Genomic DNA, 23947 nt, shown 5'->3' with positions numbered 1-23947 from the left:
CTACAATAAATGAAGCATCATCACGCAGAAGACAAGAGAAAAACACAAGCACTTTCGGTCCCAGCCAAATCCACAAAGTAGCAGAACTCATTTCTAATTCAGAGGAGAACGTCCCTTGGAGCTCACCATTACTGGTTTTATTACTAATAATACCAGAGCTGCTTGAGTTTAACAGAAGGTAGAGCTTGGCAGAAGGCAAGAATATCGTTGAAGTGCTGCTCTCCTAATCAGACATCTTCTTTTCAGACTGAAGCCTTTGTTTTCTGCAGCCAGCCTGGCAAGAACAGTGCTGGGCAATGGGGACAGTGCTGGGGAGAAGAAAGGGGCATTTTTCAAGCTGTGCCAGTCTGATAATATTAACTCTGGAGAGGGAGTGGAAAAGGACATAGGTATTTGTAATTAATTCATAAACAACTATGCCATCACGAGAAGTTTTTTGAAATAATATGTGATAGTTCTTTAAATATTTAAGAGTTTGTTGACCTATTTTCTCAGTTAATTAGGAATTTTGGGGCTGCATTAACAATGAATTAAATGCGGTGTACTTGAGTCAACTGGAAGCTGCACTGAGTTAGGGAAACGTTCTTTCTTTCTGGAAAGGATGTAAGAGGGGAATTCCATTGTATATGTCTGAACTTGTGCTTAGAAACCTATAGACCTCCTAGTAAAACAAGCTGTTGCCTTTACTTTCACCACCTTCCCTTCTTGGAATGCACCCAGGGTCTTCATGTTTTCCAAAGGCTGTTTTTGTGACCTCCTGCTGAAAAGCGTGCAGTCGGAGCAGGGATTGCACAAACTTGGAGTACAAGGGTGCTGTTATTTTATCAGGCAGTCTTTGCTGGGGACCTCCAGAGTGACCTGGGAAGGGTATTTCTCAGTGTGTGTTAGCTGGGTGTTAACTGGATTGACTCATAACTGACTTGACTGAGTAAAATTCAAAGTAAATGCTGGCTGTCAGGCTTAAACAAGCTTCTTCATCAGGTGTAAATGGATGGGAAAGGTTTTATTCCATTTGCACCTGATGAGGAGGCATGTTTCTCCCCCAAAATCTGGTTTCTCCCACCTTGTGTTTCTTTCCCTTAGATCAATTCAGCATTCAGTGGATCAATGCTCTGTACTGGTGAGTTGCTGCATTTTATTTTCCCGTTGAAACTTTAAATTTACTGGCAAGTATTTTGTCATCTGAAACACAGCAAGTGCACAGACCTGAACCTGTGTGCTTCTAAATGAAAACGGTGGTTCAAACCAAGGGTTTCTAGTTCCTGGAAAGGAAAAGGAAATGTAACACTGGAAGGTTTTGCTGAGATTAAATAGGAGACAACAGTACAGTGCAGAGCAAGAATTTCAGTTTTTATTTTCTTCTGCTTCAGCCTTAAGGCAGCAGAGGAAGAGTAATGGTTGCAATGACAGTTAATGAGCAGATATACAATATTAATTGCTCTACGTGTAACACACAGAACAGTAGTTACTTTTATTCTCTTAGCAGCAGTAGCCCAGATACTTTGACTAACACATCTAGCTGAGTTAGCTGCATCATGTTTGTACACCTATATGTCTGCCCATAGACAGCAAGGACACTACTGCCTTCTAGAGTTGGTATTACATATATCTCAGCTGTCTTCACCTGCAGGGGCGGCTGGCTCATCTACATGGCACTACTGTGAGTACTGCCGGTGTTTACATTATTCTCCTTTTCCCACTGCTTGACGGGCTGATCCAGTTGTACTCAGCTTGAACCAGCACGAAGCTGTTCTCCCGGATCTTGCGGAAGTGCATCATCTCCCCGTTGTCTTTGATGGCGATGACGTTGTTGCCTGGCTCACTGAAGGACACTTCTGTCCTCTTGTGGCAGTACCTGGCACAGATATAGCGCAGGCCAGCTGCTGCAGCCAGCCCCAGCACCACCGTGCAGACCAGGAGGATGCCAAGTTGGGCTGCTATCAGACGTGTCCCTCTGCGAGAGTCGTCCCCCTTCCCTGGGACAGCAGGTTTGGGACCTGCTCTGGTCACCCACGGCAGCGTGTGCCCACCCACCTCCTCACTGACCTCCTCCTCCTGTGGCTGCCGGGGTGGTTTGCTTTCTGCCATTTGCCTCCAGGCCAATGACAAATTGCTGACTGTGTCCTCATTGCTAAACCAGGCTGTTGTCACAGCGGCTTTGCTGAGATGAGAGTGTATGTGTAGGGCGGACCAAGAAGCTGCTGCTGTCAGGGAGGTTTCCGGGGTGGCCCCGTTCTCAGTACTTGCCTTTGAAAGCAAAAACACGGCAAGAATTCCAGTGAGGGAACAGAAAGGAGGTTGATTAGACTCTCATCCACTACTGTCTTCCCTATCATTCAGCTCTGTGTTTCTGATTGAAGTGTCCCTCAGCCTTAGAATAACCTATTTCATCCTCTGGTTACTCAGTAGCATTTTGGATATAAGCTGGATTTGGCACTGCTCTCTGTGTCACAATTGTCAGGGGAGATGAAGCAGTGCCATGGGGCAAGGTGGAGCGTGTGAAGGAGCAGAGAGGAAGGTCACAGGCAGAGAGGAGGGTCACTCACTGCTTTGCACAAGTCTGCAGCTCCCACTGTTGCTGCGGTATTTTGCACGGTCATTGTTATAACAGAAGAATCACTTAATGAACAGTTCCTGCTTTTAGTGATGCCAGCATCATTCTGCAAGGATGGATGTATCCTCCCAGCCATGATTTGTGTTTAAGTTCACGCTGGGTCCACTGAAATTCAGCATAGCCCTTCAAAGGCCGTGAGTCAAACTGTGGAACTGAAGGACCAAGAAGGCCATTTAGGCTTCAGCATTTTGGGGCCAGTCACATAAAACCCACAGTTTCTCCCCAAAGTCCGTCTTCTCTTCTCAGTCTGCACAGCCTGTTTGAAATCTGCTGCCTCTCAGTGTTGCTTAGCCACACGTGATAGCTCACATTACTGTTCTTTCTTGCTCCTGTGCTTTTCTAGGGGCTCTGCTTGGTGCCAGGCACCTTATTTTATCAGTCACAAAATGACCGCCAGGTCTGCAGTCCAGGTTTTTCTACAGATACCATCCAAGACTAACTGTGAAACAATCTTACAATTTAGGAGGCCCCCACAGAATGTTTCTATTCCCACTGTGCACCTGAGGCCCAATCCAAATCCTGAGAAATGTACTGGAGTCTTTTCTTTGGCTTCCCTGAGATTTGGATCTGACCCTTAGCAGCTGGCTGCTGTCCAGCCCAGCAGGCTCTTTCACACATCCGTTAATTACACCAGAGAAAATCTCACCCTCTGCCTTCACTAGTGAATCTGAAAGCTTGCTGGGAAGGCAGTGTGACAGGACCACAAAGCTGAGATGGGAACCCTGGCAAGCTGTGAACAAAAGTAAGGGGGAGTCACAGAGCATCCTTTGCAGAGACAATTTCCAAGGAAAGATGCTGGTAAAATATAGGTAGTAGGTAAAAAAACCTCAGTAGCTGAACTGCAAACTGTAGCTGACCGACAAAGTTAATATTGCTTGTGCGTGGCTCACTAGACCTCAGTGTAACACCACATATGGATATATTGCAGGGTTTGGGGCTTTGCTGTGGAAAAAGTGCTTGCTCTGTCTCACATATTTTCTCCCATCTTTGTACTGCTTCTGTCCTTTCTTGCATAATTTTTCAGTATTTTTATTTCATTATGCTCTTCTGGTCAGTCTTGCCTTGCACAATCAGTCTTCCTTTCCATTAGTTCCCATCTTCAGCCATTTCCTCCCTTCTCCCTACTGCTATGCCAGATGCTCACATTACATGTCTGTCCTTAATTTGTTCTGCGTCCTTTCTAAATATCTGTCTCATTACCTGTTGAATGGGCCCTTCCTCTTTTGTTTTCACCTCTCTTCCTCATGCGTGCTTGTGTGAGCACACAAAGGAGATTGTTTTCTTTGTAGGCATTTCAGTGCTCGGAGAAATAGGAAAGTGCCATAGAAGCTCTATAGGTTTATGTTTTATATACAGAGCAGGCCTTCAGCGACACCTCAAGGAGGTGACGACTTCAAGGAGCTTTGGGCAGAGAGGGATCCCACCTACTGATGGGGAAATGGAGTCATTTTGGACAGCATGAAGCTGTCATAGCTGCATACAGAAAAAATCACTTTGGGGTGGTTTTGTAGTGGAACTCTTAGCAACCCAGACATCAGGAAAGAAGAAAACGGAAGAGAGAGAAAGCAATTCCCAGTTAAGGTTAAAACAACAACAACAACAAAGATCTCAACAACTTCGAAGTAGTTTTGGTCACTCGTGAGGCATGTACATGCTTCTCTGTGTTGTGAAGCACAGAGAGGTTTTATGCTCATCTTCTCAAAGAACTCTCACCAGCTTCTAGCAGTTTCTGTCTTTGGAGAAAACAAAATGAATCTGCCTCATCCTCAGTGCTTACCTGCCCTTCTTCTTTGCATGTCACACACGGGTGTGGGTTGGTAATGCTGGCCGTACTTTGTGCTCTGAAACAGAAAATATGGAGTTAATATGTGATACCTGCCACTTCAGAGCACAGAAGTAGAGCCCTTCAGCTCTACAGTGTGCACAACTTGTGAAGAGCAGCCTCGTGGTGCACAGTCAACACAGACGATGTAGGCCACGTGTTGCAGAACGTCTGATCATTGAGTCATTGCCCCATCCTTTACACCCACGGTGTAATACATTGCATTAAAGGTCGTGTGGCCTTTCAGACATCTGAGCAGGCCTCCTCAAGGCAACATTACATAATTGCTTTAAAGCCTTTCTTCCTTTTCCCTGCAGGTGGAGAAATAGCTCTGTTAACTTCACCATTTCTTTGGATATTTGCAGCACTTTTAGAAAAATATTGCAGCAATCAATTCTGGTCAATAGCGCTGATCCCATTTTTCAGGCACCTGGCAGGGCAGCTCTGCTGGGCTGCTCAGCACAAGGCCTGCGCTGTGACTGCCTCACTGCCACCGTCTGTCACAAGCAATCTCTAAAGGATTATTTTTCGAAAACTCAGCAAGCAGGCATCCTCCCAGCTGCCCCTACAGCCACACACACCTTACCAACACCCTCATTTACCCACAGTGAAACCAGTATTGATTTCCTTCCCCAGGGCTGCTGGAGAAGCAGCTGTTCCCACTGCCCGGCTATCACATGGTGCAGTACCTGTCGGGGAGGCTCTGCCTGGAGGCATAGTCCTGGAAGAGGAAGCTTTGCAGAGCATCGGCCATGCCTGGCTCTTGGAAGGCAAGCGATGGCTCCAGCCCTGAGCTACTCCTGGGGCTGCTCCCTCCACTCCACAAAGTCTGGGACAGCTGTGTTGGCTCAGCAGTGGGCTGCATATCTGAGTGGACACCAGTGCCTGACCCCAGCACTGGTGTTGGTGTGATGCCGGCTAGGCTGACCAAAGCTGGGCTGGTGTACTCAAGGGAGCTGGGGTTGGCAATGGAAGAGCCAGTGCCTAGCGAGACATAGACAGAAAAAAGCAAGAGAAGAGCAGAAGTCAACTTTATTTGCTTTGTTTCTTTTCAGTCGCACTTGGTGCTAGCATTTACTAGTCAGGATCACAGCACTGATTTTATTTTTAAGGCACTTGGTTTTAAATAGGAACCCAGACAGGCAGTAAAGAAGCAAAGCCTGCTGACTAACAGGCATTCAAGTAAAATAATTAAAGCTCAGCAGCCTTGATGCTATGCCAAAAAGGCTGAGAAACAGATCTGATTGAAATGTAAGTAAATTCTTAGAGCTTTTTACCAACCAGAGGCTGCGTTAATACAAATAACTACATGCCTGAAGGGTAGTGATCACATTCAGAGACAAATGTATTCCAGTATGTGGGCAGCTTTGCTAACTGCACTTGCTTTTCTTTAGGACCTAGGACTTCAGGTGAAATACATTTAGGGATTTTTCAGCAGTGTTTTAGGGTTTTCATTCAAATCATGGGATCTGGCAACAGTGTTGATCCTGTTGGTACCGTCCTTGGGACTGTTACCTAGGATGCCCATTTGTGCCTTCTCTTCAGGGAGTTCTTCACGGCCATCACTGATCTCACCAGCAGCTGAAAAAAGTTAAATGGGCCTCTTTAGCTTGTTTATCTCTTCTGTCTTCAATGATTGCAAGGAATAAGCTGTAAAAACAGCCTGCTGGAAACTGTCAGCAACAAACCACGTACCTTTGCTTGCTGTGCCAGCCATGTGGGGGCTGGCAGGTTCCTGCGTGGGTGCAGGTGCTGCAGGGCCGGCCTTCCTGCTGCCTCCAGCAGATGTGTCACTGTGCCCTCGCTGAGCCACGGTGGTCGATTCGATCCTTGCCCAGTAAACAAAGTATGACTGGACTACAGAGATGCTGTTGAGAGATAATTATGCAGGAATTTACTCTCTCGGTGTTATTAATAAAAGATCAGAATGCTCGGCTAATCAGAAGGAGTGCTTTAATCTAAAGGCAGCATGAAAATATTTTAAAGGATTAGCTCGTCACACATCTTATATTACCAATAAAAGGTACTGGCTCCCATATGAAAGATAGCGAGTGAAGGATCACTCATAATTACAGTCAGTCAAAAATGTGTGGGAACTGAAAAGAAGTAAAAAAAAAGCTTTTATATTTGCTGTGTTGGTAGAAGTACATTTGGAAAACTTTTTGAATAGCTCTGTGTATAATCCTCCGTAGGCAGGGAGACAACAGAGGTATTTACTAATTAAAACAGGTCAGTGTAACTTGTACAAATGGCGTAATAGGTAGAAAAAGCCACAGGCACTTCTCAGCCCTTCAATATTTGCACCTGCCTCACACTCTGCTTTTCATCAGGTGCCAGCCTTTAGCCACGTCCCCAGAGCGTGGGGAAGCTTCATGCTGGGGGAGGATTTCAGCTCAGATTGCTCAGACGCCTGAGAAGATGAGATAAAGCAGGAACGACCTTGCTTTTCCTGTGCTGAATGGTTCTTGGGAGACACTTTTAAATGGAACAAGAAGCTTTCTTAGATGTTGTAACACAAGTTATGAAACATGGAATTACAATGCAGCTGGGGATCACCTCTACAGCACGTGCCGTTTGCTTTCTGCTTTAAATCTGCCCAAAGTTTACTGATTTATAAGTAATTGGGAGTGGGAGGGGGGTGGATCTGAGAGCAGAAGCAGCAGCAGAAGTGGGAGATGGGGAGAGAGCAGGGAGGAGGGAGCAATTGGAGTTTCTTCTGGAGATGTGGCTGGAGGCATGGCATGGCCTTGGGGAGAGAAGGCTGTGGGGCTGCCTTGGAGGGCAGCAGCTGCAGGGTGCAGGGGGAGTCAGAGCGGGTGTCTAGGAACAGGCATGGCAGCGCTTGGGCTGCTTTTATCTGTTTGCTTTTCAAGTGTTTTTAACAATGCTTCCCAATCTGAAACAGTGGGCAAAATGGAAATGCTGAGCAGAAATATTTTTTGTTTCAATTACTTGATGTTGAATCACGATGAGATGTGCAAGCCACAGCACTCACCAGGAGGCCTGTGTTTTGGGATGCAGCCAGGGATCTGGCCAAGGAGCTTCTAAGCAATTTTGTGAAGTTAAAACAATTTAGTCTATTCCAAAATGAAAAAGTCCCTGTGCTCCCTCTAAGGCAGCCAGTTAGATTTTATTATTTATTTTATTTTTATTCCAGTTCAGAACCAAAATTGGACTTTGGTGCAAAACAGCGATGTAAGGTTTTGACCCAGCGCTCCCCACTTAATCCTCCTGGGAGTAACTCTGTTTACATTGAACATGAATAAAACAAACAAACAGTAAACTAAAAACAGAGATTCAACACAGCAATGACATCTGGCATTGTCCTGTAGGCGGGGAAGTCCTACAGGGTGTGTTATTTAGAAGAGCAGGCAGAGCACAGTTCTCTCCTTAAGCTTTAACGTTTCTGTTTCCTAACTGCTTAGGTTGGGAGATGCCAGCACATTTATTCTGAGTAAACAGTGACCATGTAAGTAAAAGAAAGCAGTACCCAGCAGATACAAATGGGGATTTATTTACCAGCTGGGACGCTGTTGCAGGATTTCATAAGTGCTTAGCTCTATAGAATTCAAGAGACATCAAACCACTGTGCTAGAAAAGTACAGTGGAAAAATGCAGCCAAGCTTGTGAAAGCTGAAAGATGGGAAAGACTGAAACAGCAAGGACACCAACACCGGTCAGGGACTGATGTGTTCTTACAAAAATTTGATGTCTCCAATGGGTTGGTCTGGCGCTTTCCATACAAAGGACAGGTTTCTCTTCAGGGACTTGTCCGAGTGGGTGACAGTATCACCATCTTCAAAGCAAGACAGCAGCTTGGAGCCAGGAGGAATGAAGACAAATGTGCCAGCAGTTTCATCATTAGACGTTTTGCGAGCTTGAAGCAAAAAGCCCATGAAATCCCGGCTGCTCCTCACTGTCACTGCAAGACAAAACATGGCACACACAGGGATTTGTGCTGTAGTTCTCAGGTGATTTTTTTGTGATGGAATCTCCATCAGCACCTGTGAAATCAAAAGAAAACCTTGTCAAAAAAAACCCCACAGCATCCTACAACCTTTGCCCTTACAATCTGTGTTGGATGTGCTGGATACAGGGTGCCAGACTACAGCTTTGTAGTATGAAACTGCACAGGCAGTTGGCTTCAGTGTTCTTCCCCCTGGATTATAATGCTAACCACGTTGCGTTAGGCCGTATGCAGCCACCTTTAAGGAGAGATTTGGGTACCACACTGCACATATGCAGAAAATTGCATGCTGCCCTTGAAGGAGAGTTATTTGGACGGGGATGGAAAGGGAAATTGAATGGGCTGGAGAATGGTGCCTCTCAGCTCTGCCTGCAGCCTGGGCAATCAACCCTCATGCCCTGAGTCCATCCCTTACAGGATGAGAGGCAGAGGGGTGGCTCACCCTCCACAGGCTCCTCTCATGTGCCATTGTGTGTTGGGGTCTGTACGGTGCGAGGCAGCTGAGATAAATCCCACCCAAAGCACCCAAACCTACCAGCTGTCTGTGATGTGCAGCACAGTGGGGATCTGGGGCCAGGCACCACCTGAGAAAGCTTTAGGCAAAGCACTGCAGACAGGATCTCTCTGTAAGTACATTCATTTTCTAGTGATGAGATATGGCATAATGCACCCAGAGCTGTGCCGTGAGGATGGTGTCCCTCTTCCCATCCCTCTCTAAGATTAATGTCATCACTCACAATTAGATAGCGTGGAGTTTTCAGATTCATAAATGTTTCCTAAATAATTGCTCCTCTGAGTCAGGAGCACGGAGCAGAAAGCTGCTCCGCTCAGAACGCTGGGTTTCAAGTCACAAATGAATGTAATTTGAAAGACTGTCTGCAAACCTGCCACTAGTGAAGACTAATAACTGTTTTAAGGCTTTCTGTGGTACTGGGCTAAGACAGAACCAGCAGCTGTCCTCACCTGGGACTTTGTCTCCTGGGGCATAGAAGGACACGTTGGTGTGGATAGTAACGTAGTTGTTGGTGGGGCTGTGCAGATGAGCCCGCAGGTGCCTGGGCATCATATCAGCACAAGCAGAGGGGCTGGCGCCGTGCGAGAAGGCAGATGTGCAGGAGACTAGGCAGAGCATGGTGCACACACAGGCAGCCACTGCCAGGTGGGCCTTATGCCTCTCCTCCATGCCACGCGGGGATGTGGCCGGTGCACCCACTCCGGAGCGGTGTCTGTCACCTTCCAGTTAGCTGAGCGGCCTTTCCCACAGCTTCTAAATGAAGAGGAACAAATGATCCCTGTGGCGTGTGGATCCTCTTTGGGAATCCACAGAATTCCACATTTGGAAGAAAATTGCTGGTGCTGGGAAGGAGAAGACCCTGCCAGAAGACACGTTTCTAGTGAAGTCATCCATAGGGTGAATGGCTGGGAGAGACCTTGCTGCAGACATTTGGGTCATATTTAGCAGGAGGATAAGGCTCTGTGTGGGTTGTTAATGACTCAGCTCAGCTCCCTCTACCCTTGCTGAACTCCACAAGTTCTATGCTTAGTGCTCTGTGCTGTTGGTTATCACCCAGACTGGGTTGCTGGCAAAACACACGTCTCCAGATTAGACAAGGTATTTTCTTATTCCAGTTTCCCAGGCCCTTTTGCAAATGAGGATGAAGCGTAAGTGCACCATGTTTATTGCGTACTGTCCTGCTTTTAATGCAGCTCTTCCTAACCTTTTCAACATGCAGCTTTTCCTGGCTTAAACTTTGTTACATTCAGTCAATGTAAAGACATGAAAAAGAATCAGAGCCCGAGGAGGTCCAGCATACGCCCCCATTTACATCACTTTCAAACTTGCCAGCTGATTGAAACCCCTCGCACAAAACAGCTTGTGCCCAGCCTGAAGCCAGAAGGATGCAGTTCAACTTTCTGCAGCAGGGCACCGTCGCACTCCCATCAGCTGTGTGCTCTGGTGGTGAGATGCCCTCCTGCTCTTACAGCCAGCTGCAGACATCCAAATCTTTGCTGGATGAGGTTTCTAGTGGCAGCTCACACAAGTACCTCTGAGCAGCAGCTCTGCTCCTCCTGAGCTTCCCAGGCTACAGTTTCCCCCTTCCCATCCTGCTCACGCTGCCTCCCACACCCTTCCCCACACACTCACAGGCAGTGAGAGAGTCACCCCTGGGGCTGAAGCCACCCACATCTGGAAGTGGGTGCGGGTTTGGGCCCATGTCAGCGCTGGCCCCACGCACTTACCTCCTGCCTGCTGCCGCCGCGTCCCCAGCCTGCCAGCAATGCATCCCGTCAGGGAAGGTCTTCACTTTCTCCTCTAATGGGAAGCGCAGCAGCTGTTACTGCTTGCACCCGCTGACTACGGGAACGTGCCAGCAGTGCCCAAATCCAGCCGTAATCACATTAGTTTTCATCTTCACATCCCAGTAACCTCATTTTTTGTGTTTTCTTTTTCTTCAGTTTTTAATCTCCAAGCTTTGGCAATTGAAAACAAAGCAAAAAGCAAAGGAGTGGGGGGAAGGGAAGGGTAGCAGAAAACCCTGGGATGTGCATGGGCTGTGCTGGGCCCCTGCAGAGGCACAATGGGACGGGAAGCTGGCTTGGACAGGTGCAATCCCCTCAGCCTCAGGTCACCCTTCAGACAGGTGCTTATCCACCTGAGCCAAAAAGCCTGAAAATGGGCTTTGGTTTGCTTGTGTCATGCACAGGTTTGCATAAACAACACATCTACTTCCCAGCACAAAATTGGCATGGCCATATAAATTGGTAATGCCCATTGTCACCTTGCCTGTAATGGGCTTTGCTGTACTTCAGGAGGTTACACAGCAGGTGCTGGCAAAGCAGTTCCAGCTGTATCAGCATCCCTCACCAGGTCCTTGGACACCACTGGTCCCTGCCTGAGCTAGGGCCTGGCTGTGGCACTGGACCTGGCCCATGTCCCTTCAGGCTGTTGTGGCAGCCTAGACCCTTGGCCAGCCCTGGCCATCAGCATCAGGCCAGTGGGGCAGGGCTCTTGCTGGAGGTGGAGCTGCTTCAGGGCTGAAGCTAGGCCTTGTGGCAGGGAATGCACCCAGCTCCATCACTTATGGATGGGAGGGGTGATGGTGGAAGACTTGGTGCCCTCAAGTCCTTCTCTGCTGACAGACATGTCTGGAAGTGGAAGAAGTTCTTGCTGGTGCTATGGCCTCTGTAGGACACTGCAAGACTGCCCTGCTTCTATTTCAGTTTGCAATTGCCCATACTTTACATGTTTGTATAAAGAGTATATTTAAGTAATTTTATTTTAGTACCTAATCCTTTCTTGAAATGAGCTAGATTCTTTTGGATGTTCCTCACTTACATATTCTCTACTTAAACAACTCCTTGCCTATAATTCCAGATCCAGACCTCTGCCAATCCAAAGGAAAACATCTAAACCCATCAAATGCATTGCAGCCATTCTGACGTGGAGCAACAAGACTCGAAAGCAGCATTGCAGGTAAATGTGCATCTTTGAGTTATAGTGTGCTGTTGAAGCATCACACAGCCTTCTTCAGCTGCTGCTGTGCCTTAGGCATGCATTTCACTATGCACCTCCAGCAAGCCCCAGGGCTTATGTGGCTTTCAGAAGCACCATGGAGCTGCAGGGTGTTGCCTGCAGGTAGCCCTGCTCAGCTCAGTAGCAAGCCAGAGAATTGCACAGCCTAGACAGGACTTATTCAGGACTTAGTTCAGTGAGGCTGAAATACAGCCTTACACTGAGTTCATCCTTGCTGTCTGCACTCAAGCAGAGAGCTTGAGGGCTTCAAAGTGGCAGTCAAACCAAACGTCAGCATTGCCTTCTGCTTAGAGACGGAAAAATCCCATCACAGTCATCACCAAAACATGAGCGCCTACCCGCAGTCCCCAGCTGTAAGTTCTAAAGCCAAGTGACAGGCGTATGCCCCCAGTAAGAAATACAGTCCTCCCCGTAGCCTTTGGTTGCATCACCCAACAGGACAGCATTGCCTCAGTCTTTTCTGGCCAGAGCTGTGACCTGGAGTCGTTTCTGCTCAGCCATGCTCTGCACATCTCTCTCATGATGGGGCTCACACACAGACAAGTGGCACTGCTGTCACTGGAGAGAGTTTGGGCTTTTTCCTGTCGTAAATTTCTTTGTTGTTAGGAAGCTGACATGGAGAAGGGGATGTAAGGCAATTTACTCCTTGATCATTGTTTTCACAGCGACATTTCTGTCGCAGATTTCTAGAAGAGAAAAATACTCCATTGGGTAGAATGAAGAACACTGCTTACAAACTAGCAGGGTTGACATGTGCACATCTGTGGCTCTGTGTTTGGGGAGACGGGGGAAAAGGGGATACTTCTCTGACACGTAGTTGGAAGGAGGGTCAGTAGAAGTACCAGCAAGACCTCCTGCTTCTACCTAGGCAGCTGTTTTTGCTATTCCTCTATCAAACTTAGTGAGGCTTGGTAGTGGGTTCAAATGTTGTTGGGAATGAACTAGTATGTACAGATGCATACAAAATAAAGCACGGCCTCCTGTGCCTCACTGTCTTACACGTTCTGCTTACCCTTGCCCCAACACTTTATTTTTTAACTACTTGAGGGCTGCAGCTGGGGATGAGGAGAAGGGTGATTCATGATTCTTTCTGGCTCCCACTAAGAAAGGCCTGACAACAAATGGGTAGCTGCTTTAGTAAGACAGAAAAAAAACAGGGATACAGATAGTGAGTAAATTGCACTTCCCTTCAGGTGCTGGGTACAAGAAGTTCAGATAGCATTAGAGCCTGGATGGATTTCTCCCACATTCTGCTGCACAAAGCAAATCTGACTCTGCCTGAGGAGAGAAGCTCTCCCTTTTGGCCACTTGAACTATTGTGTGATTTCTTTATGAGAAAACATCTCTGCTCTTGGATGCTGTTCTTATGAAGCCACCTTGCCATGCTACTTGGTGAGAGCAAGGCCAGGCAGGTGATGCAGGCAGTAGGAGCTGCCCATGGGCTCCTGTTAGACAGAGCCAGCTCTGGTGATCCCACAGCAAGCAGCCTCTGCTGTCCTTGAGAGCTGCACCCCAGGCACCTGCTTAGCACCACTGAACCCTATTTGTGCAGCAGCCCCTCAGGTGAGATTGGTACCTCTGAGGGAAAGCTGGCTGCTGTGCCCCTTCTCTGCCTTGGAGAAGGTTGGCAAAGGAACCTTAGACTCACAACCACTGCTTCTACAGTTTGTTTGCTTTCAAAAATGACAATGAGCTGGAGCTGGCTGCAGGCATGGGTTGGCATATTAAAGCTCAGGCGTCGGTGCCATCTGTCAAATGCTCTAAGGCGTCACTTTGCAAACACTTCCACACATTCTTGACTCCTGTGAACAATGCAGCTGGAACCTACAGCAGCATGGTGTAATCCCCCTCTTAGAACTGGGCATGACCTTTGTGAGGTAAAAGGCAAGTGGTGCCCAGAACAATTCTGGGTGGCACTGAGGTGATGTGAAAAAGATGGTCATAGCTCAAATAAATTTTGTTGAGAATGCTTTTGCATTGATTTCCTTTGAATCAAAAGTCAGAAGGAAAATTGCAACTGTGTCACACCCAGCCCACACACCTTTAAAAGAATTCTCTCCAAGCATCCCCTGCTCGCTTCATATGGGGGCACTGCAGGATACCACAGACCTTAGTAGTGGCCTTGTCTCTGGCTGTTCCATCATTGGTGGTGAGCGTGTGGCTCCTTCTTCCAGTCGTGCTTTCTTTTGCTCCCATAGAGCATGAGGCCTTGCTACATCTGGTCAGGATTCTGTGTAAGGAGATGTGATGTAGTATTGCTTTTTGAGTTGGATTCCTATGAGGCGTTTTGGAGTTTCTGCTCTTCCTGTGAGCTGAGAGCGTGGAAAGGGGCGGTGACTGGATGGCCATAGTTTCTTTAAGTGATCTCATTGCATTAAGACACTATGTACATACACAAACCAGTGTCCTTGGAAATTCAATTTATTTGTTTGTTAACTTTTAATTGTTTAATTGTGGATGCATTCTTCTAAAAAAGTGGTTGCTGTTATGGACCAGCATTTATAAACTTCGCTTTCAGTCCTGACCTAGATGAGCTTGATTTACAGGTAAAAGCTTTTCACAGCTACTGGGCAGAGAGCATTAGGACACGGTAAAATAAGTAAATGAAGGACATAAGCGTTAGCATCTGATACTGTGTTTGTGTGAAGATACGTTTACACTGTAAGAGAGTGAAAAATGTATGATGCTGCCGTCAGTAGCCATTCTCCCCATGGGATAAGGATCCTATAAATTTGGTTGAGTGATTTCTAAGCATCAAGAGTTAGTGAAATACACACTTTGATGTTCATACACATTGGTGATGGGATGGAGTACATTAGACTTTGAACAGCATTCAATATACTGCTCTGAAAGCAGACTATCCGGTGTCTGATTTATTTCTAACTGGTATGTTGTCATATGCAACACAGTAAGTTAAAACAGGTTCTAAATAAGTAAATGGATGTTGTGTCCAACTCAAACAACATCCAAACATTGGAATGCCTGTGAAAGTAAGGCTTAAATGTTGAGTTGACTTCAACATATGGGCTGAAGACTGCATTAAGGGCAAAAGTCTTGCAAAATGTATGTGGAGGTCAATGGTTGTGGGAATTAAACATATAATTTTAGTTACTTTTGAAACTTGAATACAGATTGCAACAGCTCTTCTTTAATGCAAATTGTCTTACCTACCTCGCATAGCAAATAGTGACCTCGTGATCTGGAATACATTAACAAAAATCTCAGCATTTTAAACTAAACAATATTATCTAAGTTCGTGTTTAATATGTGATTAGACCATGCTCTGCCTCTTAAATTAGCAGATCACAACTGGATGTTGTTCCATAACCAGCCTTGTAGAAATAGAAATGCAGTTATAAAGTTAGAGATGCAAACGCTCGAGAATGAAGCAAAGGCTATGTTGAATTTGTTGTTATAGCTGGGTAGGTGGAGGAGGAAGAGAAATGAAAAATAAACCTTAGAATTAAAAACAAAGAAGTCCCTGACTGGAAGAACACAGAAACCTGCCAGCTGTATATAAATGACAAAATAAATGAGAAGCTGCACACTCTACTTGGAGGCACAGCTTTCTTTTTGAAAGAGTCCCTTACAAAACAGCAAGTGGATTTGTACTTGCATTCTGGACCTTTTTCAAGCCCTTGTCAAAGAATGATAAATTACTGAAGGATATTATAAAGTAACATCTCTATTTGTGTGTTCTGTAGTGACTTCTGAAGTGTTTCATGTTGAAAGGTTAACTGTTAATTGCAAAATAATTTGGAATTATTCCCTAATCTTTATTCACAAGGAAAAAAAAAAAAAAAAAAAAAAAAAAGCAATCCACACTGTCTCCCATAGAAAACCGAAATGTTACTGTTCTCTACTTGCACTGGAGCTGCTGGTACTTGGGAAGAAGTTGTTGTCTTGTTTGTCCATCCACAGCCAGAAGAACTTTTTTTCCCTTATTCACAAATGTAATATTGATGGCTCAAAGAATAAAGCAGGGCTTCAGAAAACTCATTAAAAACAAAAACCTTACCACAAGGCGCAGTACCCTAAACTTTATCCTTGTCTTGAGGAACAAGAAAATGTTGTGAAAGATCAGTACGTTATGTGCAATAACATCAGACAACCCGAACATCCACGGTTTAGTTCTTGGCTGACTGCAAATAAAATGAGAAGCTATTTTATAAATTGATGCAAGTATCCATCTAAAACTGAGCTGGGTTTACTCGCTGGTCTTTGATTAACTGGGAGCGTTGTAGCAGAATGTAAACAAACAAGATCCAACTTCACTGCCTACCAGAGATTTCTCTTCCCCTGACACATACCCCATGCTATGAGTTCAATATATTATTACACTTCTCTGGCTAGAAATGAGCAAATATGGATGGTACTAGGTTGGGGATAAGTGGATGGGAGAGTAGGAGTGAGCAGTTTGAAGAGGATACGTTTGTAAAAGCTTTGAGACTTCCAGTCTGTTTTAAAGAGTAGCTTTAGATATTAAAGTTGTTTTTTACTGAAGAAATCCTTTGTGTGTGGTAGAGTTGTAAAAGCAAAGGTACTGCAAGCAGGGGCGGGGAACAGAGGTAGGAGGTGATGCGGCTGCTGGCTGTGCTGGGGCACCAGCTGAGAGCTTTTCACTGGTGACTGACTTCCACAGCGGGGCAGTGCTACCCCTTAGGGCTTTTCTTCCATTTCGGTCCCCACCCCTAACTGCTGAAGTGTCACCGTCACATCCCTGATTTCAATCCCACAATTCAAGATGTTTGGGGTAATTTACCAGTCAGCAGCTGACTTTTTTACCCAGTGACTCTTAACCGCAGTTTGGCATTTGAAACTGACTGTGTTTTCTGAAAGGAACAGGTCGTTGTCACCAAATGCTTCTCCCTTCCCAGCATCACTTAAACCCTTCTTTTGCCATGACTTGTAATTTGCAGTTCTACACTTGCTTACCTATGGATTAGTACTGTCGTGACTGCTAGTGTAACCAAATGAGCTGGTGCTTTGAATTAGTCTTGTGACACTGCTGCATGCTTCATTTTTATTTCTGTTCAGAGGAACAAAACAATATTTTCAAACAAAAATATCCAGAAAGGTTACATTGGTTTACATTTATTTTTTAAAAAATAAGCACTCAAATATGTCACCTGTGAACCATTAACTACAAATGAAATAGGTCTCATCCATTTGGAGAGATTCACAAATACAGAAGAGCCTCCTTCTGGCATCTTCACATCCTTCTCTTCTGTGTGCTTATGTACAATACTGTGAAAAGAAGAAAGCAGAACAGCTATGAGAGTTTCAGTAAGTAATGTGCAAAGCCTGTTTATTTAATACTTACTACTTCTGTGGCTTTTAAAAATGAGTGTAATTAATCCCGTTCAGCATGAGCAAAGTCAAGAACTTTCAAGTCCAGGCTCCAAGAAATGCTATCAGATTTATGTACTAACTTGACTCAGTATTAAATTCACAGTCAAATGGTACGCTCCAGGTGATGCAGACTGCACGGAGGGAGAATAAGCCTAGCTACCCTGCAGCATTAACAAGGAGAGCATGATAGAATCTTTTAAGCAGCAGAATTAAGGGTGTTGGACAGCCACGTTATGATCTTTCAACAAAAGATGGAAATCCCAAGCACTTCCTGCAATGCTAACAAGCACCTATGAACCAGCAGACATCTTTCACCTACTTGGCTGCTGCTGCCAGAACATCATGTAATGCGGTGCTTCCCATGCACTTTGTAGGAACACCTTTGCCTTGGAGTGGAACTGTGCAGGCTGTATTTTGAATGCCCAAGTGATGAAATCACATCACGCTCCTAAACAGGGAATGTCTTAAGTTCTTTAGCCTATACTTTATTTTCCTGCCTCTCATCCATTTGTTTTTAACTTTCCTAACAAATTCTTATTCCTAGAATTGATTGTCTGGCTGCAATGTAACCTTACTGTAACAAGCTAAACTCCTTATAAAAAAACAATAATTTGACCTCATTCAAGGACTGTTTCTTTCCTAAACAAAACAACACACATAACGTGGGGTTCAGATCTTGTTTCTTTCTGTTCCCTCTTTCCTAGTAACTTTGTCAGACTCTGCTTCATTTACCTTCTCTCCAAGTCTCCTCACATCTGACCTGTGAACCTTTTCCATGCTTAGATATTCTTCTCCCTAGCATGTCCCACTACTATAGCCTAACTAGCTGATAGCACAGCATCAGCCCATGGTTTAAAGCAAGTTTCTCTTGTGTTGGGGAAGGATGCTAATTGTCCTTAAAGTGTACTACAATCCACCTACTGCACCGGGATGTTCCAAGGCTCAATAATGAAGTGCAAGTAATTTTTCTTAACCTCTAGTAGAATCTTTAATAATAAACAGCCCCCTTTACTAATGAACAGAACTCATCCAGGTCTGAGGAAAAGCACAGGCACTGAAAAGAAGCGCTGTAAAAAGTACATACAGCACAAGAAGGAGGAGTTACCATTATTTCCTCGGATAAATGCATCCCCATACTTGTTCTTTAACTGTCCATTTACGTATTCTTCTGTCTGTTCCAGAGCTATATTCATATAGCCATCCAGGCAAGCCAGGACACCTAAAGAGAGTGATAGTTTAAAAGTGAATCAACTTTAGCTTATTTCTGAACTAAACAAAACGGCTTTGCATTTGAACAGTACAAGGAAAAAAATTGTATCTTCATAGCAAACTAAACTTCCAAATGTGGTCAGGTGAGTCAGTCAGCAGCCCAGAGAGCATTAAAGGAACTAAACTGAGAGTAGGGAACTCCAGGTCCTGTACATGACTGGGTGGGGAGAACTCACTGAGACGTGACTTTGAAAGAGAACATCTTCCATTCTGAAAGTTTAGTTGTTGCTTTTTACTTTTGTTTTATGCCCAACTCCTGAGAAGAACCTGTGACATAAAGTGTAACTGGGCAGCCTAAGAACAAGGCTACAAGCTGAGTTTTGACCAAAGCTCATCAAGGATATATGTGAGAAATAACCCTTCTAATACAGGACACCACGCACATTTTTCTGATTTATTTTCCAGAAACTGGAGCACAGGAAGTTCTGCACGGATGTGCACAAGAATTTGTTTACGGTGAGGGTGACAGAGCACTGGAACAGGCTGCCCACGGAGCTTGTGGAGTCTCCTTCTCTGGAGATATTCAAGACCCGCCTGGACGCCTACCTGTGTGACGTGGTGTAGGGAGCCTGCTTTGGCAGGGGGTTGGACTCGATGATCTCTACAGGTCCCTTCCAACCCCTACAATTCTGTGATTCTGTGATTTTCATTCTTATAGACAGAATAACATGGGCTGCCAGCGTGATTTCTGTGTAAATCAATTCTACATCTTCAACGGGGAAAGGGTTTTCATATGACACTGAAATCTTCAGCCAAATTTAAGTGATGTACAAACAGAACATTTACATAGTGAACTAAATGTGGGGATTAACGGATGTGAAGAACTGCTCAGAAAATGCAATACGTACACAATGCAATTTGCTAATTGCATACATAAAACAACTTCTAACAAGCTGCTCATCTCCATCTTGTTTGTGTGTGTTTCCTGACTTCCTCCTTGCACACAGACACCACTATTAAAAATACAACTACCAAAATGGACAAGAATCTAATTTACCTGCTATTAAAACTGAAGACATGCAGTACATTGGCTGTATTTGAGGAGGGGGAGAACTCCAGTCTGAGAATCTTCCTCCAGGGTATGTTCTCATTTTCCAGAAGCGTTACTGTAATATCCTCCATTAAATAATTAGGAATTCAAGTTTTCTTGCCAACTTGTAATGGCTTGAGGATTGGTATTTTCCTGTATGTGTTTTTCATCCCTGTTTCCACATAAATGGGGAAATTCTGTCTGGCCACAAAGTGTTTTAAATACACCAAAACCTTCCAAGCCAAGTCAGTGACAACATTTTCACACCAGTAATCCTGAGTGCTTCAAGATGCCACAGAAAACAAATGTTTGCCCCAAGCTGAAGTTGGGCTGTGGGGTTTTTTTTTAAGCTATCACTCAACTGGCCAGGGTGCATCTTCATTTCTTTCATTGTTGTCTTTCTTTTCTTTGTATTTACTCCCAGAATACTAATAGCATCACATACTGTTGCTGCCCACCCTGGCTCATATTTTGCCTGTTTTTTATCAGTATGCAGCAATGTTTTTACATTCATATCCATCTGTACAACTGATTACACGTGCACTTTGCCAGGACTTCTTAGATGAGTACAGCGCTTGGCAGTGAACCAAGACATTTTACAGCTGCACACCAACGTGAGAACCAGGCAGCTGCTGTGCTCACAGTGGCTGGGAGGGTGGAGGTGCAAACATAAAATGAGAAGGGTAGCCTACAGGCAGAATCTGAAGAGATCTGCAACAAAAGCCTGAGATGCTGGGTTTCCTGATGTTTGGTTTATACAAGTGATCGAATTTCTGTAGAGAAATGAAGTGTGCATTTCTCAAATGTAAGCACCAGGAGGGAGTTAGGGAGAATGGAGGGAAACAAAGAAAGGAAAATAACTCCTGTATGACATTGGGCTGGTGTCCAAACACCAAGATTCCTTGTCAAAGGACAAACGAGCACTAAGATGAGCCAACTGAATTAAACCTACCTGAAGTAGCGATGTCTGGCATGATCATAACGTTTAAATCATCCCAGAATAAAACACCTGTCTCCTCATGGGAGAGGCATGATAAGAGCATCCAAACTTAACGAAGACTGAGATAAAGAAATAATTGTAGAGGCTGAGCTATTGGAGAGGCTCAGCCTAAAGGGAGCAGGACATCTCACTGCACAGACAAGGTGGAATCTTACCTCGATAATCGACTCCAGAATTTAACTTTACAACAACAGGCCTTCCAATGATCTGCTTTAGGAAGTCACTGGGAGTTTGCTTCCGTAGGCTCATCTTGATTTGTGTCGGTACGCTGGGAATAGATGTGAAAGCCGATATATGGATAAGCAGCACATCCCACCCTGCAGGCATTGAAGGCCAGGCTGGATGGGGATGCGAACAACCCGGTTTAGAGGGAGGCGTCCCTGCCTACAGCAGGGGGCTGGAAGTGGATGGGCTTAAAGGTCCCTCCGCACCGCTCCCCGCACCGAGGCACAGCCCGGCCCGCACCCCGCCGCCCGGTGCCCCATTGCGGCCGGGCCGAGACACAACGCCGCTCACACTCACCCGCTGCTACGCGCGCCCGGCCCCGCGTTCGCGGCCAATCAGCGGCGGGCGGTACGGCGCGGCGGCAGGGACACGGCGGGACGGGCGCGCTCGCTAAAGCGGGGCGGGTTGTGGCTGCACTGAGTAGCGCCGCCTCTATCGCTGCAGGGAGGAGCTGGATGGGATCACCTGCTGCCAAAGGACGGGGAGCAGCTTTCTGCTTCTGCACCCAGCTGTGGCCTGACCTCTGCAAAACCTCATCTGTGTCCGTTTTAAACTTATCTTTATAGTTTCTGTCTATTTTTATCGTTTCTGTCTATGGATACTTGGTTCATTGATGCCAGTCAACAAAATCCTTCTAATTTCCTTTTTAGTCCTAAATTTACAAACATATGTATTCCGAAAGACTGAAATAGAGATGGACAACGTTGTATCCTTAGCTCGCCACTTCTATGGCTTGAGGCTGAGCCATGAACCCACACCTTAGCAAATTTGTCCTGGTTTTCTGTATAAGCCTTGAAACAGTCTTCCATGCTGTACTGAGTAAATGAACCTCTGTGCAATAGGACACATTGCTGAGCATGTTGGTGTAGTGGGTTTTGCATTGGGAAAGAAAATTTCTCTCTTGCTTATTCACAAAGATTATATAATGTAATCACAACTGTAAATACACAACCTAAAGAATGTGTTGTTTCCTGAGTCACACAATCCCAGTGCTCAGGTAGGTGGTTTTCAAAGGAATTATGTAATCCATTCTGTAGACTCCTCGCAGATTTCAAAGCTTCGAGTGTGAAAAAATGAGACCCACTGTTTAATGGTTCTTCTTTTTGCTTCAGTCATCTAGATGAAAAAGGATTTGGGTCTAAAACTTTGCATGCGTTGCTATCAGTACATTCTTTAAAATATGGCATTGCTTTATCGTTCCACAAAGCAGAGAGCATTTTTCCAGCTGTATAAAACTCATTGAAATCAGTGACATTCTGCCCGTGTGTTTTAATCAAGATGAACTTGAAAGGTGAACATTGTAAGTGGTAGAAATTATTTATAATTTGGTAATAAAAGTTTATGTCTAACACTTCCAAACTTCATACATCTGCTATGTGCCAGCCTTGAGATATAGAACAATTGTGATTGCCTTTACATTTGGCCTCAGATGAAAGGTCATAAATTACAATGGGAGTTTTCAGTCCTTCGCAGCTCACAAAGTTTCCATTATAGCTTCTTCACCTCAAACATAAATGGTGACAAAGTTCTAACATGAAGAGTTGCTGTGGCCTTTACCAGCTGAACTTAATGATGGAAGCTGGGGGCTCGTCTACTATTGCTAAGTCTTGAATGTGAAGCACCTCAGAATGTTTGTTCAGAGAACCTCATTAAAATTTGCAGTTAACTTTAAAAAAACGAAATGGGATTTGACAGTGTATGAGAAATTGGTAATCACAGCCTGAACCTCTGATTAATCAGCTGAGGCAAGTGTCGGGTCAGCTGTGGGAGCACAGGTGAGAGTAATTTAGCTGTGCTCCTGGGAGGGGTGGAGCTCGACTCCACCTCCTCTAGACCTCATTTAAGGGCTGACCCCCACTGAGGCAGCATCTCTTGGAGATTGCTTTCTGGTGGAGATTGCCTCAGCTTTTCCCAGCTGAGGCATCGATATCGGTGAGTTTTCCTTTACAAATAACCTTTTGAATTATCTTTGCTACCATCTTCATATTATTCAACTTTACAGACAGTCTGTCTGTCTTTCTCTTCTCCTCCCAGCCCCCACTGAAGTCAGTGGAGGTTATGGTAATTACCTCTCTGTACTCAGAACCTTACAACAAAAATCTTTGAAATACACTGGCAATTTCAAAACAAATCTAACTCAGTGATCAGGTACCAGAAAGATAGCTGTTAGCTTATAGTTGTCATGGCTTGTTTTTAGAAACTGAAGTTTCAACAACATATTCTGGCTGCTGAAGAGTCCCTTTGTCCACTGGCCTAATCCAAAACTCTATCAAGTGGTTTCTGGTTCAGATCCTTTCCACGCTCCTTGTTTTCTCCAAAGCTATCCCACAGGATCCTCACAGAAGGGCAGAATACATTGATACCTTGTGCTGCTCAACATCATGATAAGAAAGCTATTTCAACCTGAGAACCCATCCCAAGGCTTTCTCTCCCCCTTCCCACGTGTGTTAGAGTGTATCTCCAGAAGCTTTCAGAGCTCACCTCCCTCACAGTACCTAGCTGTGTTCTTGGCTTCCCCCAAGAGATGAGAATTTTCATGAGCCTTGAGGTGTTTGAAATTCCCTTTGCATGCATTTTGATGGGAGAATTCCAGCCCTTTAGCAAGTAAATGATGCTGTATCTTTGCTTATACAATGAAAGATGAAAGTTTTTGGTTTTTTTTTTCCCTTAAATGGAGGCTTACTTATCCAGCATTATTCCCAAGAACATCAGAACTGAAGATTGCCAGCTATACTCTCAATTAAAAAGTTAATGCATTTTAAAATTGGACCTTAATAAAAAAACATTGCTTCTGTGCTACAGATTTAAGTCAAAGAGCCTAATAAAATTCTATTGTCTTCAGTTCCTTACTTTGTGCTCCCACTCCAGGATGTTCATGTCATCCAATATGAATTAAGCAACATGATTACCTTTTGTCACATGTTTTTGTCTCCAGCTTTCTATCTGGTTCGAATACAGTCTAACAGATCACATGAGAACTATGCTCTCTGTTGCACTAAGTAGAGGCTCGAAGCTCCACTTGCTTTGTTCATTTGTTTGTTTTGGGGGGGGGAGGGCACTTAGCTAGGCTCTAGCCAAATTACGATCATAGTGGAGCCACTCTTCTACATTTAAGCTTTCTAAAATATTTACA

At 45.0% G+C, this 23947-nt stretch overlaps 2 protein-coding genes and 1 long non-coding RNA gene across 4 annotated transcripts; 1 reads left to right on the top strand and 2 right to left on the bottom strand.

Annotated features, from left to right (window-relative positions):
• Positions 1-1337: 1337 nt before the first annotated feature.
• REELD1 (reeler domain containing 1) lies at positions 1338-9666 on the bottom strand. Its single transcript, XM_015861088.3, has 7 exons — positions 9367-9666; positions 8136-8358; positions 6132-6304; positions 5952-6017; positions 5126-5420; positions 4392-4455; positions 1338-2247 (listed from the first exon to the last, which is right to left on the bottom strand). Exons 1-7 carry the CDS (start codon positions 9584-9586, stop codon positions 1678-1680), a joined length of 1611 nt encoding a protein of 536 aa, XP_015716574.2. The 5' UTR covers positions 9587-9666; the 3' UTR covers positions 1338-1677.
• Positions 9667-11747: 2081 nt separating this feature from the next.
• Positions 11748-19463, top strand: LOC146761030 (uncharacterized). Its single transcript, XR_014945282.1, has 2 exons — positions 11748-11878; positions 18965-19463. It is a non-coding gene; the product is annotated as an uncharacterized LOC146761030 (long non-coding RNA).
• On the bottom strand, positions 16948-21151 carry LSM6 (LSM6 homolog, U6 small nuclear RNA and mRNA degradation associated). Of its 2 annotated transcripts, XM_015861167.2 has the most exons (4): positions 21112-21151; positions 20745-20857; positions 18396-18509; positions 16948-17185 (listed from the first exon to the last, which is right to left on the bottom strand). In XM_015861167.2, exons 2-4 carry the CDS (start codon positions 20836-20838, stop codon positions 17151-17153), a joined length of 243 nt encoding a protein of 80 aa, XP_015716653.1. In that variant the 5' UTR covers positions 20839-20857; positions 21112-21151; the 3' UTR covers positions 16948-17150. The 2 variants fall into 2 exon arrangements, with proteins under 2 accessions (XP_015716653.1, XP_015716651.1); XM_015861165.2 differs by lacking the exon at positions 21112-21151 and having other exon boundaries at positions 20745-21109.
• Positions 21152-23947: the final 2796 nt, after the last annotated feature.

The sequence above is a fragment of the Coturnix japonica genome, chromosome 4 (genome assembly GCF_054131305.1).
Source record: "Coturnix japonica strain WE chromosome 4, WE-NBRP24, whole genome shotgun sequence".
NCBI lineage: Eukaryota > Metazoa > Chordata > Aves > Galliformes > Phasianidae > Coturnix > Coturnix japonica.
The sequence above is the reverse complement of the archived record's forward strand: the minus strand, read 5'-3'. Positions and strand labels throughout refer to the sequence as shown.